Raw genomic sequence first — 19397 nt, 5'->3', positions numbered from 1 at the left:
TTCCTGGTCAAGCTCCTCTGCTTGGGTAGGGGGTCTATAGTAGACTCCCACCAATAGGTCCCTTTCCCCTCTTCTGCCTTGAACCCTAACCCAAAGCACCTCAGAGTGCTTCTCCCCTGACTCTTTTCAAATTAGGTTGCCTACTTACAACACATAACCCTAATTTGAAAGACTGATTTTTCTTTGAGGAAAGGATGTTTATGCTATACGAGAAGATAAGGTAAAAAGAATACAGATGGCCTTAGGGGGAGGTGACATGGACAGCCACCCAGCCCACCCTGCCCCTGCATCCCAGGCCAAGCAGAGTGGCATGGCAATGTGTACCATGCCACTTGCCACCCTGCTGGACTGTGCACCGCACCCCCTGCCCACCTGCCTGCGGTAGCACCACTGATTCTGATTTGGGGAGGAGATGTCACCAAAATAATTTCACCCAGGGCACCATTTTCCCTAAGACTGGTTTTGGAAAAATGCCATGTGGTGGCAGCCTAAGAGAACTTTAATAAAATTACAGAAATCAACCACTGTAAAACTGAAATGATAACAGCACTCAGCCCAAGCAGCAATGAAAAAAAAATCTCGGATTTTAATGTGTTGCTATGACTCCACAAAGTATTTTTTTTGCTTTGAGAATTCATCTACCAGATAATAATAGAACATGACTCCTTGATTACTGCATAAGCAAAAAACATGGTAAAATTTGATGTTTTAAAGCCACATAGTCTGAAAAGGAACTGGTTTTTACCAGTTACCTTTTAAACTTGTAACTACATTAAAATTACAAGCATTTTAAATTACACCACACTAAAATATCAACAAAACAATGGTCTGACTACACAAACAAGTTATCAGAGGACAAACTGGGATGTGAACTTACAACATGTTACTCCAAAAAAACTGCCCATGCGTATTGTATGCCCTTACCCCACATAACAAATGAGGCACTTTGCTCCTTAATGAAAATGGGGAAAACTACCTCATATTTGCTATAAGATAACAGCATACACACAGGCAGTCACTGCAAAATAGATGACATATTGCAAATTCAAACCCTAGCTTTTCCTCTCAGTAATTTGTGTGTCCATAATCTAAAACGGAAAAACAGAGTTGGTTACAATTCTCAGTCAGGACTGTTCCAATTATGGGCGGCAAGGAAGCAATCCAGGCCTCAACTCCAGCTGCTAGGTATGTGTTTGGGGATTGTAGGAGCACAGGTGTCAAGCTGGGAACCTCCAACTAACCAGGCACTTGGTTTCACCTCTGTATCACCGCTGCTAGCCCAATTTTGCTCTTTTTTTCTCTGCCTAATACACTTGAAATGTAACCATGATGCACTGAAGACATTTCAGAATACAAGAACTGGAAATACTCTTAAGTCCCATTACAACCCATATAGTCAATATATGCTGAGTCACAAAAATGATGCATTCCAGGAACACATTTGGCAAGCACATTGTGCTACAAGGATTTTGAAGATAAAAAAGATTGGTAATTACAATTTATTTCTGTGGTGAATTCTCATCCCAGTCATCGTACCCATAGGAACGCAATATTTAATTAAAGTTTAAAATCTTAAACTGCAGCTCCCAAGCCAGAAATATCTCTTTAAATTATCACCTCCGGCTATTCACAAAAAATGCTGTCAAAGGTGTTTTTACTTCAAATACATTGCATATATCTTAGCAAACACTAGAAGGCTTACAATTTCTGAAGTATTTTCCCTTTCAGCACTGGGCAAACCTTAGCTAAAGCACTGAAATTTTTTTCTTTTGAACTGGAGTTTCTCTGTCACAATTCACTGAGGATGCATATGTTGCTACAGCTCTTCAGTTGAAACCAATTGTTTTTGTGTTTCCTGAGCAAGCCCAGGATACTAATTATCAGTGTTGTTTATTGCTGAAAATACAATTGCTCATGGCTGCAAGAAGGTATCACAAAACTGGTAGACAATACCTATTACATGCTGATTTCAGTGAAAGACTGAAAAAAGAGGCTCATTTAGCTTTTCAACAACATATTTTATCTTCCTTAGATCACCAGGTGTTAAAGGAAATTATTATTTGGTCCACTGACTCTTTCACAGGCTCAGTCCCTTCTCAGCATCTGGTGAAGTAGGCACAAACTAGTTTAGAAAAGAAAACTAAGGCAAATACTTTTTTGGGGGGTGGGGGGGAGGGGGAAGAATTAAGGTAAGTTGGAAAATTAAGGACAGACTGCTCATCAGCGCCACATTCTTCTCTTCTACACATGCAGGTACCTATGGAGGCCTGTCCCAATGACTCCACTTGAGAGCAGGAAACTAGGCAAAATGTGGGCTTTTTTTCTTTAGTCCTCCATGTGGGAGCCTGGCTCTGCAGTGGACCTTGCCATTTTGAGGGATCTAAGCACTTTCCTTCCCAGTGGGCCTGTCTACATGAGATGCTAAATGTGTAGTAGACTAATTCTACTGCACATTAGCGCAGCAGGCAAAATCCGGCCTAATGCTCTAATGTACCGTAGGATTAGTCAACTGCACATTAGCATCACAAAAAGGTGTCAGCTGGTACTACTGCACAGTAGCGCTAATTACAGCACATTAAGTTAGTACTTGTTATTACAGGTACTAAAGGTAACGTGCTGTAATTACAGTGCATTAATGAATGTGTAGACATGCCCAGTATGTATGTATGCGGATCTGGGGAGGACCCTATCCTTCCAGTCTCCCCATCTCCTCTGCAAGTCAGAATCCAGAGAAAAATTAAGGTAACTGAATTTATAGCTATGGAAACAAGGAAATACAAAACTAATGTTTATGCAACCTTCAGATGTGGTGGGAGAATTGACAGGAGGTCAGAGGGAGGGGAGCAAAATAGGTGGGCCCAGAATGTACCTAGAGAGGAATGGCCAAAGCAGGGGCTGCTGGCTGCTTCAGCTCTTAGCACCAAAACTAAGAGCAGGGAAATAAATTGGTGATCAACAAAGCATGGAGAAGAAGGAGAAAGACTGTGCAACATAAATGCAGAAATAAGGAGAGGAGGACACAAATAAGCAGAAATGCACACCAGTGCAGGATAACAATAATAGGAGCAATAAGGGATAACAGGCTGGGGAAATATGCTAAAGTAAGAAGATCAAAAAGGATCTGTACTCTCTCACAAACACTCTTCTCCAGGATCTGGAACATAACTCATGGCTCCTGAATCCCAATTTTCTTATGTTATCCACAAATAGCTGCAGAATCCACAGCATAGTGTTTCTCAAAGAATGCCTGGGTTGCAGTCAACTACTGCTACTACTACCCTTTACTTTATTAACTCAAGATTTCAAAAAGTTTCTTTTGTGATTCTAAAGGACAAACCTTCTATCAATACAGTCCCCAAAGATATAACTTGTTTTTTTCAGTTTATAAAAAACCCAAGTGGTTTATTATGTTAAACAAAGGGAGATAGGTAGAAATTCAATCACACAAGTTAAGAAATACTAGAATTAAAGTAACCTGTCTTTACAGCTTGCTACAGTCTATTTCTATGATTATATTTTATTTCTCCCAGGGAACCAGCATTTGATTTGGTACCAGAATGAGAAGGGTGCTCAGTGGTGGCAGAAGACAGAACAAGGAGCAATGGACTCAAGTTGCAACAAGGGAAGCTTAGATTGGATATTAGGAAAAAACTCTCTCACTAGGAGGGTGGTGAAGCACTGGAATGAGTTACCTAAAGCAGGGGTTCCCAACCCCTGGGCTGCCGCCTGGTACCAGGCCACGAAGGATTATACTAAGTATAAAAAAGGGTTGGCTGCCTGCCCACAGTATGCCGGTCACTTCTGGTCCGTGGTTTGCCAGTCCATGGTCACTGCCAGTCCACAGTTTACTGGTCCGCTGCATAAAAAGGTTTGGAACCCCTGGCTTAGAGAGGTGGTGAAATCTCCATCCTTGGAGGTTTCTAAGGCCTGGGTCAGCATAAGACTGGACTACATAACCTCTCCTGAGGTCCCTTCTAAACCTAATTTTCTATGATTGATTCAGGGCTGTTTAGTAAATATGACTTTTGCCTTTAAGCCCTTTGCCTTATCCGTTGTAGAGGATGAAGGGAAAGTGAACCACACCGAAGACTGCAGAAAGAGGGGATTGCTTCTGATGTCAGACCTGTTGTGTAATTGGGGGTTATGAAAGGTGTTATCTAGCCAACTAAACCCATCAATGGTACTTAAGGCGTTTAGGAGGAGATGATTATCTAAGGTCCTACTGCTTTTCTTAACCTTCAATTTTATTTGCTGAATTATAAGACCTAATTTATTTAGCAGTTCTAACTACAGTATTGGATTCACTTAATTTATCAGTGTATGCAGAAGGCTGGTGATACTGTAAAGTCAAGATCTGCAATAATCCCTTTACTCATGGAATTCCAGTTTCTGTGGCAGAAGTCAGTTCCAATTGCAATAACAATACCAACTTATAACAGAACATGTTTATTTCATTCCAGGGTTAAATCTAAAGTAATCATTTGATTTCTGGTTGGAGATCCAAGCACACGCGGGACCTGGATAAAGATTCAAGAAAAGCTGGATAAATACTGCAGGGGGGTCAATAGATTTCCAGTATGCATCAGAAACCCCCTTGTTTCTGAAACCCTCTGAAGCAAAGAGCTTCAGAAAGTCAATGAAATTTCAGACCACTGGTAGCTCCATTCACTGTTCTGTTTAATAATATAATATAGCAGGAAAATACGACCAAGAAAAAAAGGGTGGGGTGAAAACCAGACTGTTGGTAACAGTGCAGATTCTGTTCAAAATAAATTCTAGAGACAAGTTTGCCTGGGACTGACAGCAGTATGATCACATTCCAGTTGCCTGTGTTGTTTAAATTCCCCTTTTTAAATGTTTTATGGTTATTCTTCCCCTCCCCCCACACCACATGGTTCCTAGGTGGATTCCATTTCCCATATTCAGTTGAAGAGTACTATTAGCATTTTCAAATGATCTTTTCCACTTGCGCTGATCAGATCTGCAGTTATTTTATGCTTAAGATGCCTATATTTCTTGAATCTGAACATTTCTGGCACAGAGGTCACCTGTAATAATAGGTTAAATACTATGGCCAGCAGTTTTCCAATTTCACCTTTGAGTTCCTTCAGAACTCCCTCGTGAATGCCATCCAGTTCTAACGACTCATTAGCACTTAATTTATTGACTGATTTCAAAACTTCCTCTGGAAGTTGGGACACGATATACACTAATATAGCAACCTGAAAAAAAAATTCAGGAGCTTTGCATCTTGAAGTTGGACACTTAAAATCAGCAGACACTTCTGGCTATGATGACCATTATCTCTGTGTCTTGGTTCTCCATATATGACAGGGACATGAGATCATCTGAAGTCAAAACTGCTGCAGTAAAAGAAAAACATATTAATATTTATGAAGCACACAAAACCAAAAGTGGTATGGTGCCACAGAAAACCTCACAAAAAGTAAGAAATTCTGGATCCAGTACTGCATTGTGATTTGAGGATTTGCAATCAGTTAGATCTGGCATCTCTTGCCAAATGAGAATTTAAAGAACTAGCAAGTTGCAACATACAGCATGTGGAGTAAATGAGAAATGGGTCCTGAGAAGTAATAGAATTAAAGGACATAGTTGTGGAAAGTGGAACTACAATTGAGTCATAAGGAAGCAATTATCTAGCAAGCTAGAAGCAGACATTCCCTACGTGTTCAGAGAAGCGTTGAGATGTACAAAAATAATATCATAATAGAGATGACAGAACTATGTCCTTTGCAAGGACTTGAGTGGGTCCTCTGATGGCACCCCTTCTATAATGCAGGGCTGTCCAACTTATCTGGCCCCACAGGCCAGATATAGATTGTGGGACCTCGCGCAGGCTGGACAATTTACCTCCACTGGTGTGGAAGCAGCTCGTCAGCAAGGCAGCCAGAGATACTGTGCTGGCACAGCACAGGAGCTCAGGGAATGAATGCTGCTGTTGTTCACCCGCGTTACCCCTTTGCTGATTTGAGTTGCCACCGACAACCAAACACCCAAATTCCCCAGCGTGCAAGCAGTGGGAGCGTTTTGTGCTCTGGAGCTGTGCCAACACAGCTCTGCCAGCTGCACTGAAAACCCCTACGGGCCATCATTCGGGCCACTAGCTGCAGAGGCCTGATCTAATTAGAAAGCTGTGCAAATTGAAAAGTGCATCATTACGACCACATAATATATTGAATCTGGTCTAGTTCACTTAAAACTGAAAAGATACAATCATTTCAAAACAATCAAAACAAAATGTTTGTGCTCATCTGATCCTGTCATCCTACTGTACCTTGGAGAAGGTAAAGAACAAGCAGCCAGAAAAAGATGACCTTTGATGTCACTTGTAGCCACCACCTGTAGAAGAATGGAAAGAAAACAACTCTAACAATTCCTTTTCGGGTCAGAGAGGTCCAAGGGCTTTCAGGCTTTGCTTTAGCAAAGGCAGATCCTAAAATTAAAAGAAAAAAATTATTCTTGCTGACACTTATCCCAGTTTTTTTGCCATTTGAATAAAATTCAAATCACAATGCTCTGTCTCACATCAACATGGATGCACATATAAGAGAACCCCCCAGACTGCAGATACAAAATATGAAGCCCTTAAAAGTTTGGTTCAAGGACAGTTTCCTGCAGAAAGCTAGATATGCCAGGGGCTTGGTTTTCCTCCACAGTAATAGCTTTTAACCTGGTTTCTATAGATTCCCACCTTATTTTTCAAGTTTACCTCTAATGAATAAGCTTAAAACACTAGGCAACAGATATCCAGTAATTTTTTTCAGACCTGAACAGAAGTTCTCCTAGTTAATCTTAAAAATCAAAAGCAAAACAAACAAGCAAATAGATACGTACACACACATGCACATATATACATAAACACATATACACATACACATATATACATAAACACATATACATATACTGGTTGCTACAGAGAAATACATGCTTATATCTTCTATACTGATATTGGGAACAAAAAATACTCCACTCACCCCCACTTAAGAACTATTCTTTTAATCTTAAAATTATAGACCAGCCCTTCAGGATTTTCCTAAGAGCACATAATTAAGTGGCTGTATTATTTTAGCAGTTAATAAATTATCTTACTTCCTTGAATTATATTCATCATGGCTTATGTATTTACTCATCCAGAGTACTTTTCTTGAAAGAAAGTAGCTTTTTATTTTTAACATTTACAAAAAGAGTTAATTTCTTATAACTGCAAAGCCTGCTATACATTAAAATAGTTTTCCACTGTGTTTTTTTCCCCAACAATGACATTAAATGTACTTTATTGAAGGCTACAATAATATATACATCTATACAACAGGGATGAAACTAACTTCCTTTGGATTAGTAATTACACTATCTAACCCAGTGGATTAATTCAAGACCTATCAATAAAACACTCCCAATGCAAAAACAGATTAACATTATTAGATTTTACCTAATCTGGTCTATCCTACATCTTCTGAAATAGGATATAGTTACAAGTAATATTATGGGTGCTAATTCTATCTTGCTTAATAGGTTGATAATCTTAATATAGTTGCAGTACATTTTGAAAACATTTTTGTTCATATTTAACACAGAAAAGTAAAAGTATGATTTTACTGATTCTTGTTCTAAAAAAAAAATGAGCTTACTGAAAATTTATTTAAAAATGAAAATTTATTTAAAAATCATTTAATAAGAATTATGAAGAGCTGTACAACTAGAATTAATCTAAATCATAGACATAAAAAAGCAATTTATGTGCACACTGTTTCAACAAAAGGAACTGGCAAAGGACAAAAACAACCACTCTGATAAATGCCAACATATGCTCCTCACAGGTCACCAAATCACTGAAAAATTATTACAAAAGTGACAAAACCAGAAATATCCCCTGCCCTCTTTTCTTATAAGAGGACAGACAGCAACTAGCAAGCCTGCCTTGGGTAAGAGCTCCACAGCTGAAGAGCCTCTTGAGCCAGGTGTGGCAGAATCCATGTGTACAGACTAAACAGGTCACAGCTGAACTTGATTATGGGACAAATATACATTGAAAGATGATTCCTGACATATTCAGATCCTGATCCTAACTTAATCTAGGTGTTTAATCCCATCAAAATCAAGAACAAATTATGCCCCAAAATGTCTTTGAGAATTTGGGCTTAAATCTATGAAGGACTTTCACACAATGTGACCATAAATTTGATCAATTCTAGCAGCAGCATGACTAAGCAGGAAGGGGAGGGGGGTGTAACTAGAGCAGCAGCCTTGGGTATTACCTTGAGAAAGACACAAAAATAGCAGCCACAGCAGAGGCAACTGGACACACTGCCATTGTCTGTACCGTGGCAGCTGGCATTGCCCCATGTGCAGCCACTGCCCAGGGTGTGAAGCTGCCCTGCTATGTCTCTGCATTATTTTCAAGGATATTGCTACTGCAAGTCTGTATTGCCAGCTACTCATTTGCTATTTGGACAAATAAATAAATGGTAGCTCGATGCCCATTACATAGCAATTAAGAACAGTAAATCTCATATTTCAGTTTGTATGACATAACATGGTATTGCATGTCATGTTTCACTTGAAGTATTTTTAAAAACTTCAGGGTGTCTCCTGATTACAAGTTAGTTTTATTTATATGATTCCCTGACCAAAAAAGGCTCAAAAAGTTGCAACTGAAGTTATTAAGTTTATGTATTATTTATAAATTAATAATATAATAAATGTATTATTATAAATACACTTAGATATATATATTTATTAAAATTTGTTTATTTACGTAGTTTACGTGCCATCCTTCCCAAAAATGCTCCAAAAAAGTTAGACTTTGGTTGTATTAAAATGTTTCATCTATCAGAGTAATTTGAACCTCCTTTATATTGAATATTGAAGCCATTAAAAATATTACATGGCTGTAGCAGCTGTCAAAAATCACTGAGGTAGTAACTGCTTTTGTCCGATGCTGCATGCAGTGAATGTTTGCCAATAACTTCCTATATGTGTGCTTGAACTCTTCCCCCCCAACCCCCTTTTAAGACAGTTTATCACTAAAATCAGTCAATAAAAAAATATTTTGCACGGGGTGCCAAGTAGCTTCAAATATGAAACTGAAGGCTTGCTGATTCTTTTACTGAAAAATAACTAACAGCTCAGCATCTTTATCAAAGGGTGCTGTTTCTCAAAGATACAGTCTAGACCTTTAGCTGATAGCTATTAGGGGGGTGTGAAGCAGGCTGTATTCAATTTGGATTTGGCCCGATTCACTGGACAGTGATTTGATTAGTTGATTCAGATCAATGTCCTGACTCGATTCAGCTGAATTGGTGCCCCAGACCCAGGAGGCACCAGTCGCTGTGCTGGGGGGCAGCGGCCTCCGTGGAGGATCCGGAAGTGGACTGGAAGTGATTCCAGTCCACTCCCAGGTCTGCTGCCAAGACTGCTGGGGACCCCCCGCACTCCCATGGGACACTCCATCTGCCCCACTGTCTCAGCATTCACGAGCTGCCTGGTACCTTGACGTATGTAGAAAAAACATATAAAGCTGTGTCTATGTCCGAATTGTTGAATCTCTCTGAATAGATTTGGAGGGTTCTGATTCAATTTGGTGAAATTAAAGGGTCTCCTGATTTGAGTCAGAGATTCAGCTGCCGAATCGAATCAGCAACCAAAGCTTCGCACAGCCATAGCTATCACAGCATGGGGATTTATCATAAAGAGAAGACATAAATATTCTCTTCATCTATAGAAACATAATACATTTTACTATCCTCTTGAAAGTGGAGATAATAGGGGCATGAGTCTGCCACAGTCATTTCCGGTTGAGTTTCATTAATTGAAAGGACAAAGAACTTCGTGATTTTCCTGTACTTCTTTTAATGCAATTGGAATGAATTTTCTATCTTTTCACTAATTCCTGCAAGGTTTAAGTCAACAGGATATGAAAAATAGGCTGGTAAAGGGGGATGACAGGAGCTGAATTAGCTCTCCAGGCTAGTTCCTAGCCTTATACTTTTGCTCCCATTGAGTAAGCCAGAGACGGTTTTTGGTTTTAAAAAAAAATTGCCATCACATATATCCTTCCCTGTACATCTTATTTACAGATTTCAGGGTCTCAGTATGATTATATGAAAAACAGAATAATTCCCATGGAGAAAAGCACAAGGACACTTTCGTAATTCCTGAGGCTGGAATGCTCTGGCATCCTAGATGTTCCTCTGTAAGCTAACTTCAGGGAAACAGGCCCAGTAATCATGTGATTCATTCCTACTATTTAAAGCAGGAGTCTCAAACACAGTCTGTACACTGGATCCAGCCTGCAGAGATGAATCATCTGGCCTACGGAACCAGGAATCTGGTAGTGGGGCAAGTGGTGATGACATTAACCCCAACAGCAGCCAGAGCCACTGTGTCAGTAAGGCCAGATAGAGTAAATTAAAATAGATTTTTCTATGGTCCAAATCTAGCCTGCAATAAGTCCTATAAGATCATATGTGGCCTGATTTAAAGAATCAGAAGAATAATGAAACCTCTGAGTCAGGGAATGTAGCCATAAATATGGGGGTAGACTGAGGCAGTGATTCTCAACCAGGTTGCTGTAGCACTCTGGGATGCTGTGAGATGCTTTAAAAAGATGCTGTGGGGTGCCAGATCATTAGCACTGTTAGGTATGCAAACAACTCCATGTGATTTGCAAAGAAAACTCAGGGATTCAAATAAAAATCCAGTATCAAAACCATTCTGACCTGTTGTGATCTTTCTGAGTTATTTGCCACAGAAGAATTGCTCTATTATTTATCCATGGTAAAAAATGAGTGAAATCTAAGGGTTGGCATTTTCTGAGGGTGAATCTAAAAAGGCTGAGAGTCACTGGAGTGAGGTGTACCCTAGCTTCTGTACAGTACCAAAGGTGAATATAGTGCTGATGAGATTTAGTCTTATGTCGTAGTAAACAGTTTAAATTCCACACAGATCAGTGGGGATTCAGGTTCAAATGAAAATATCAAGTCTGCTGGTACTAAGCATAGTTCAAGACCACAGGCAAAATAGATGCACTCTGTTCCATACTCAATCACTGAAAAGCACTTGGATCACTTTACCACATAACCTAAGATTTGGTAGTTTGACCACTGAGTTCCAGCCGTGGGCTAGCATGCAGTCTCAGAGTTTGAGGGAAAAGCACATATTTTGACTACTAAGAGGAGGACTTGGAAAATCTGAACTCTTAGAGCTATGACCCTCAACTAGGGTGCTATGGCATCCTGGAGTGCCCTGAGATCCTTTCAAGGGTGCTGTAGGGTGCCTCACAATATCAATACTATTAAGTGCAGAAATATGATTCATAAGATAAACCCAGAGATTTGATAAAGGGAATTCATAGTATTAAAAAGCATTCTGACTTGTGGCCTGAGCTCTTTGCAACAGGATTGCTTTATTATTTTTTGTATTCAAAAAGAAAGTTAAAACTAAGACCTGGCATTTTCCAAGGGGTGCCTTGAGTCTATAAGATTGAGAACCACTGATTTAGAGTACATTTAGACATCCCCATCACCAACTCTCCCCCTCTGAACCCAACTCCTTTGCTGGAAATTTAAGGCAAGCAACCTTGGAACCAATCAAGGCCAAAATTAAACCACACTCATTGATTTCCCAAGCCCAGTGTATGTGGGTCCATGGAGCAAGGATCCAACTCTCCCCACCTAGATCAAAAGCAGGTACTGAATGTTTTGAGGTTTGTTGTTGTTGGGGTGGTTTGTTGTTTTGTTTTTGGTTTTTTTTGAGGGGGGGTTGTTTTTAAGGGAGATGTACATCCCTTACAGTACATAAAACCATCAAGACTTGCATAACTCCCTGCGTACATTTGCAAAGATAACAGAGTGGGAAGAAGGCATGCTTATTCTGAACCACACAATGATATCCTAAACTACTCTAAACATCTATATGCTATACAAATTTACACAACAAACTAGTTAATCACTAACAGAAATACTGTGAACAGTGATATACTCTCTCAAACTAAAGAACTGGAAAAGCAGGCAGTCTTGCACTTTAGGCATGGACTAAACTGACAGTGTTCACAAAAATTCTCTGCTTAAGTGCAACCTCCAGTGGAATTCACATGGAGATGAGCACTGAAACACTTCTAAAATAAATTAAAGTTGCTTACTGGAAAAGAATGTAAAACCCTCCCCTTCGGGATTGTGAGCTTTAGGGATTAAGAGTAAAGTGCAACTGGTGAGCTATATGCTTATGTGAACTTACTGGTAGCGTGCATATGGATTTGGAATTCCAGAAGCAGCAGCCAAACAAGACTTGTGCTCCAGTTTGCTAAAAGTAATCTTTTGTTAAGAGTGTGGTTGGATTTCTTCTTTAAACTACTATGGCTTCTAAAAACATTCTCAGATTATAGTCTGAAAGTGTCCCTAGAATTCCTTCAATTTTCCTCTGAAGCATTTGGTAATGGCACCTACTGAAAACCAAAGTTAAAACAACAATAATATGATCCTCTGCTCTTAACTAGCTAAGCATTTATTTCTCTCAAGACTAGAGGAACAAGAGAGCTACAGGATAAATTAAATGTAAGATCAGAGTAACTGGACTCACTAATCTTTAATCCACGTGTTAAAAAAACAACATATTTTTGGTTTTTCTACAGGTCTCATCTCTACAGTTCACAGTCCACTCTTCTGTTATGAGGCTATCAGGAAGAAGGCAATTTGACAAAAAATTGCCTTCCACAGGTTGTATAAATGACAAATTCAGCATTTTCCTACCTCTTACAAGGTCAACATCTATGAGATCTGGCTTCACATGTCCGGTTTTCTTTGGTTTGTTCCTCAAACCCTGAAATACGTAAAGAATTTCAGAACATAATCACACACAAGTTACAAGTAATTACAAATAAAAAAATAATAATAATAACAATAAAAAAGGGAATGGGGTCAGTAATTGTACTTAATCAATTTTTAAAATCTTTTAAAATAAATGTTGCTGTTTATTTAAAACCATGAAAGTACCAAATTCATAATTTGAAAATTAAAGTATGTAATGTTCTACGGAACAAAAGACATAAGAAAACAAAAACTTGGTCAAGTAAAGCCAAAATAGTGTAAATGTACTTTATATGAAGATAATACACTGAAAACTAATCAATTTCTATCCGGAAGTGCCTAAAAGTGGAGCACCTAACACTCACATACTTTGCTTACGTAAACGAACCATACACACACCTGCCAGAATTAGAAACATACTTGCATTGAGGTTTACAACCATACATCATCCTTACATGAAACTCTGAAACCACTCTTCTCCCTGAATAGACTCAACTGCAAATGTGTATATTGGATACTGTTTCATTCTCAAGAGTAACAGCTAAAATAAAGCAAACTACATTGGGCTGTGCAACTCAGTCTGGGGATCGGCAACTTATGGCCTGTGGATGTACCTCGGGACCTGGCCCAGGGAGCCGTGCCTTCAGAGGCATTCAGCAGCTGGAGGCCCTCCCGGCACTGTGCCACACCATAATCAGGCAGACAGGCTCCAGAGAGGGTCTTTCACCACTTCACACCCAGGTGAGTCCTAATACCCACCCACCTCCCACCTAGGCTCCCCACTACTGGCCAACGTTGCTGACCTCTGCATCAGTCAGGGTCAGCCCCCTTGTTAGTGGTGCTAAATCCCTATTGACTTTTCCTGAAGAGTGACCAAAATCATCATCCATTAAAGCTGTGTTGGAGAAAAGTAGGCCTTTTCTCCTCTCCATTGCAATAACAGTTACTTTCCCTCACTAAGGAGCTATCACATAAGTGATAGGTGAACTTGAACACTTTTATGCTCAAAGAGTAGTCATCAATGGTAAAATGTCTAACTCAGAGGATATATCAAGTAGGGTTCCCCAAGGGTCTCCAATGAGTTTGGCATTGTTTTAACATCTTTATTAACAATTTGAAGGAAGGAACTGAATGAATGCTTTGCAAATCTGTGAATGGCATCAAGCTGGTTGGAACTGCAGGCACCCTAGAGGGTAGGATTAGGATTCAGAATGATTTTGATAAACTGGACCAAAAATAATCAAATGAAATTCAAAACTGACTAGTTCAAAGTATAATTAAATAAATAATGCACTGCACTTGAGACACAACAACCACATGCATAAATACAGACTGGGAAATGACAGGTTAGGCTAAAGTACTGCAGAAAAGGACTTGGGAATTATACTGGACTGTGAGTTGAATATGAGACAGCATTATGCTCCTGTTGCAAAAAAAGCTAATAGGATACTAAGCTGTATTAACAGAAGTGTTGCTTGCAAGTCCAGGGAAAAGATTATTCTCTAAATAAGCACTGGTGAGGCTATACCTGGAAGTACTTTATTCAGTTTTGGGAATCACACTTCAAAACAGACATGGACAAATTAGAAAGAGTCCAGTGTAGAGCAATAACAACTATTAGAGGTAACATGATTTATTAGGAAAGCCAGATAGGATTTATCTGCTTATTTAGTCTGAAGAGGAGAAGAGAAAAGAAATTGCAGCATGGGAAATTTAGGTTCACAATTAGGAAGAACTTTCTCATTACAAGGGTGGTCAAGCACTAGAATAGACTACATACAGGGGTTGAGGAATCACCACCCTTATTTTTTAAATACAAGTTAGACAAACACTTGTCTAGAAGGGATTACATGAAATGCAAGGTTTCCTTGGTAATATCTTTTATTCAACTCACTGTATATTTGGGAGAGATGTTAGATCAAGTGCCCTTCTTCAGGTATTGGAAAGAAGCAGAAGAGCCTAAGCTAAATACCAGATAAAACAATAACGTGCTATCATCTCCATGTGTACATACCCAACTAGAACAATTTAGACAGGGATAATCCTGCTTTGAGCAGAGCATTAGACCAGACGACCCCCTGAGGTCCCTTCTAGCCCTACATTTCTGTAATTCCTTAAGTATTCTTGTGGCTACATTACACTGAACAAAACGTATTTTTGTGGATGCATACATTACATTGAACAAAACAAAGGAGAAAAAATAAGACTTGCCACAGACAAGGTTATCCACAATAACTACTTGATACTATCATACAGTAAGTGGAAGCTGAACTGAATAAATTTACTCCTGAATGAAACAACTGCTTAAGTTACTCAGATGATTGCAGGTGTATTAATTGGAGGGGTGCTGACCCAGCCCACAACAGCTCAGCAAAACTCCCTACATGACCCGTCAGCTCAAATCACTACCCACTCATGTCCTAGCATGACTGCATGCACAGGAGTCAGGCACAGGGACTGGGCCTTGATGCCACACTTTCCACAGTGCCCTGGTATCCGGCTGCACTGTCTGGCTTTATGCACCAGTGCACAATGATGACCCCTGCATGCCGGCAAATTAAAGTTGCAAGATGCAGCCCTGCACTGTGTGGCTTTCAACTGGTCAGCATGGGGGCAGCCAATGAGCTCTTAGATTTGATGTGGAACATATTTCAGGCTGGTTTGCTTTTCATTTTTCACATGTGGCATGTTAAAAATTACTGCTAGGGCCCAACATGCTGCCATCAAGAAATACCAATTTGGTGAGAATGGGCTTTAACATTCTCTTAGCAAGATCATTTTGATACTGATAAATAAAATGCAGTTGGCCTGTAAGATGTCTACATTCCTTTTACAAATGAAATGGAAAAAATGTACTTTTTTAAAAACAATGTTTAGTTCATATCATCAAAGTTATGGAAGAAAAAATGCCATTGATAATTGATTACTGTAACACTACAACTGGCAAATTCAATTCTTATGAAACAAGGATGCATAAGATGTTTTTCTACATGTAACTTAAAATGGTAATTTACATTTGTTATGCTCAAATTTTGAGAATACTGGTTACAATTCAATGAGATACGATGTTGTCACTACTGGTTTCTATCAAAGTTTACAGAAAAGAAGAGAGGGAAAAATTAAAATTAAAATAAAGCAACATCACAGAACAAATCTAAAAATGGATATTGCAATTTAAAGATGTTACAACACAGCAACTATTGGAAATTAGCTGCATGTAAAAATTCAAGAACCATTAAGTTCTTCAAAGAATTTGGAATATAAAGCTCCAAATAACTTCTTTTATCCAAATAACTGGATTGCAAATTGGCATGTTATACCTGAGCGGAAAATCGGAACCTTAAGTTACAGAACTACCTGCAGCTTCCTGTGAAATCCTGAACAAGAAATTAAAAAACTGTACAAGTATAAATATTAGAACAAAGTATTTCCATGGTCTGGCTTTCAAAAACTGACATCTTAGTTTTCAAGATACATATCATTGCCTTGAACAGTTATCAGGAAATCCTGTGGAAGCCTCACGAGTTTGAAGGCATAAGATTTCTTGTAGTCTAACACTAGCTCCATAACATGTACTGTATAATAAGCATGTTAGATTTTATATAGAAAGTAATGTGTCAAAGCTACATTATACAGCAAAAGATACGTAGATTTCAAAAATATTTGTAATTAATTGTTCCATTACTTACAATATTCTTACAGAATACTCAGCAAATTAGCTAAAATGTCCTAGATATTAATAGTTAAACTGCCTGAAAGTTTTCTGTTGACTCTCCCTTTATTGACCAATGACCTTATTTTAAGATTTTGTCTATGCAGGGACACTCAGGAAAATTAAACCTAATCAACTAAAGGTGTTAACGCTCCTAAATTAAACCACAGTAAGCTACTGGTGTACATTCACATTGCATATTAAGGTAATAATATGGCACAGATGTCACAGCATAACCCACAAATTAAAAACTCCATGTCAACTAAAAACCTTGATTATAAATATAAACAAATGTAGCTGTAAAAACAATCATTTCAACTATAAGGAAGCACATTCGACGTGAACCATTGAGATGCACTGTTTTTTACGAAGTCTCCTTCCATGTCAGAATCACACTACGTCATTCTGATTTTAAAAAAACCAAAAAACGCTGAACAGCTTCAGGTTCCCAACTGCATCTTTTTCTTTCTTTATGCTCCTGCAACATCACATGCAAACAGCGAACAGCATCCACCAATTTCTGCCTTTTATCCTCATCTTATACCAGGCCATGTAGACTTCTGAGTGCCATGGCCATATACAAACAGGTAAATCAAAGAAAGTCTATTACCCTCTCTCAAATCTCTACTCTCTGCATTGATGATTTATAGTTTAAAATACTGTAAAGATTCAGAGAAATTATGAGTACACCCTACATACTACTAGGATTAAGACATGCTGTGTTCCAGCTCAAAACATATTCCTGGATAAACATAATTTCATTTAAGCCATAGCAATCCACCAAATAGGCAAGCACACAATTTTGGGTTCTAGCACAGATGCCTGGTTTCTGCAGCTATACCAACACAAAAAGGGTAGGAATAGAGACCTGGAACCTACAAAGACAAGACGTAAGACTGAAACAACAATGAAACAGAGTGCTAGAAAGGGAAAGGCAGAGAATAGTGAAAGGCAGTCTCTCCCATTTTTTCCCCTCCCAAGATTCCTCTCCGAATCATCAGTTTGAGCGTTCTCCATGTTTGAACTTACATGTTTTTATGCTATAACATTTGAAGAGTGATGCTTTAAGAAAGTATATAACAAAATCCAAACCTGTAGCCCCAGAAACCTCAACCTTACAGGCTTGGCTTCACTTTGTCCAGAATTGGCTAAGCAAGAAGTAGACCTTATTAAACAAAGAATTTTAGCTTTTACCTGCAAGCTTCCTTGCAGCAGATCCTAATCAACTTTGCCAGGACTATCCAGGGAGCAGCAAGTCCCTTGGAAAATGATAAAGTAGGTCATCTAACCTGCAGAAAACATGGAAGTCCTAAACACAAAAGCATCCCTATAAGAACAGCTGATACTGTCAGCACTTTATTACATGAGGAACAGAGGCACAGAGAGATTAAAAATATAAAGGTGTCAAAACTCTTCTTCGGCTTTTGTGGGCAACAACCTATTTCAAACAGGACTCTGTAAACCAGCTAGTTTCTATGCTGCCAGCCTGCCTCACTTTCTGCCTGACTAGAGACCAATACAAGCTTAATACCTCTCCACTAAGCTTCCAGAAATTGCAAAACATACACCGAGACAACTGTAAAAAACAAAAACAAAACAAAACCCCCAAAAAGTAGTTTAAATGACTTTTCCAGCATTCTGTAGTTCTTTAAAGTGACATTCTATGTTTCCATTTACATAAATATGACCACCATTTCTCAATCTGCAATTATTTTTTTATTATTGTAGTATCTAGGAGCCACAGTGATGAACCAAGATCCCACTGTGGTATAAACTGGGCAGACTCTAGTCTCCTAACAGCTGCACCCTCACCCCTAAGAAAAATAAATAGCCAGTGGCATGGCTCCATTCGTAAAGCTTACAGTCCAATTATAAGACAAAGGACAATAGATGGATACATTTGTAAATTTGCAACCCAGAATAAAGGTAATTGTCTCAATACATCAATCTAATAGTTGATCAAGATTTTATATAAATCAATACAAAGCTTTTTGGGACGCAGCACAGGAAAGTGTTTAAAGACCTTACAAGTACATGATAAAAGACTGGTGTTGTGCATTAAACAGAGCTAGATGCCAAAACCTCTGCCGAATAAGAGATGAGTATGGAGAAGATAGACCATGAAGTACTTAAAAAGTGAAAAAAAAATAGGTTGGATTGGATATGATAAAGGAAGGGAAGCCACATGGCAAAAAAAGTGGAAACCTTTGCAACAGCATTCTGGATAGATGTGAACAGGACAAGACTACTGTCATCACGGGCAGGGAAAAGGGTGTTACAGTAACAGACTGAAATGACAAAAGCCTAACTGCATGGATAGGTAGACTGGCTCTTCAAAATGATATACAGCAGTGGTGGTCTCCAACCTTTTTAGGTCAGAGATCACTTCTGGAATTTAAAAGGAACCAAAGATCTACCTCCCCCCCACCAGGTAAGTCTGCAAGGGGGGGAGGGGGGTGGCCCCTAGCCCCACTCCCTCCCTCACATCTGGGACCTTGATCTGCTCCCCCCACCCCTCACAACAGTGGTGAGGAGGGGCAAGCCCTGCACAGCCAGGGCAGGACAGGGCAGGCAATGGAGCCACAAGTGGCTCATCCAGGGGGCGTGGGGCGGGGCTGGGGCGAGGCTGTTCCCAACCGGGCTGTGCTCAGGCCAAGCGGCTGTAGTGCAGTGCTGGGAGCAGGGCCCCATAGCCTCCCCAATCCCAGTTCCCAGCATCGCCGCTGAGTGCGTGGGCCAGGCCCGACAGGAACAGCCCACGCGCAGCCTTCCAGCCCCCAGCTGAAGCCTGCCCTTCCCTGCACCAGCCAGCCCCCGGCCCTTAAGTTTTCGGGGGGGGGGGGGCTCAGGCGGGGGCAGCA

At 39.6% G+C, this 19397-nt stretch overlaps 1 protein-coding gene across 2 annotated transcripts in view; it reads right to left on the bottom strand.

The window, feature by feature from the left end:
• Positions 1-19397, bottom strand: part of PHTF2 (putative homeodomain transcription factor 2) — a 240976-nt gene that overhangs the window by 75314 nt on the left and 146265 nt on the right. For both annotated transcript variants that reach the window (XM_019509475.1, XM_019509476.1), the window contains exons 4-5: positions 12768-12837; positions 6296-6454 (exon numbers count right to left, since the gene is read on the bottom strand). In XM_019509475.1, the coding sequence (XP_019365020.1) occupies positions 6296-6454; positions 12768-12837 (229 nt within the window). The remainder of the gene's footprint in view (positions 1-6295; positions 6455-12767; positions 12838-19397) is intronic.

The sequence above is a fragment of the Gavialis gangeticus genome, unplaced genomic scaffold (assembly GCF_001723915.1).
Source record: "Gavialis gangeticus isolate Ggan-Ray unplaced genomic scaffold, GavGan_comp1, whole genome shotgun sequence".
In the NCBI taxonomy this organism is placed as follows: domain Eukaryota; kingdom Metazoa; phylum Chordata; order Crocodylia; family Gavialidae; genus Gavialis; species Gavialis gangeticus.
Note: the sequence above shows the minus strand (reverse complement) of the source record. Positions and strands in the feature narration are given on the sequence as shown.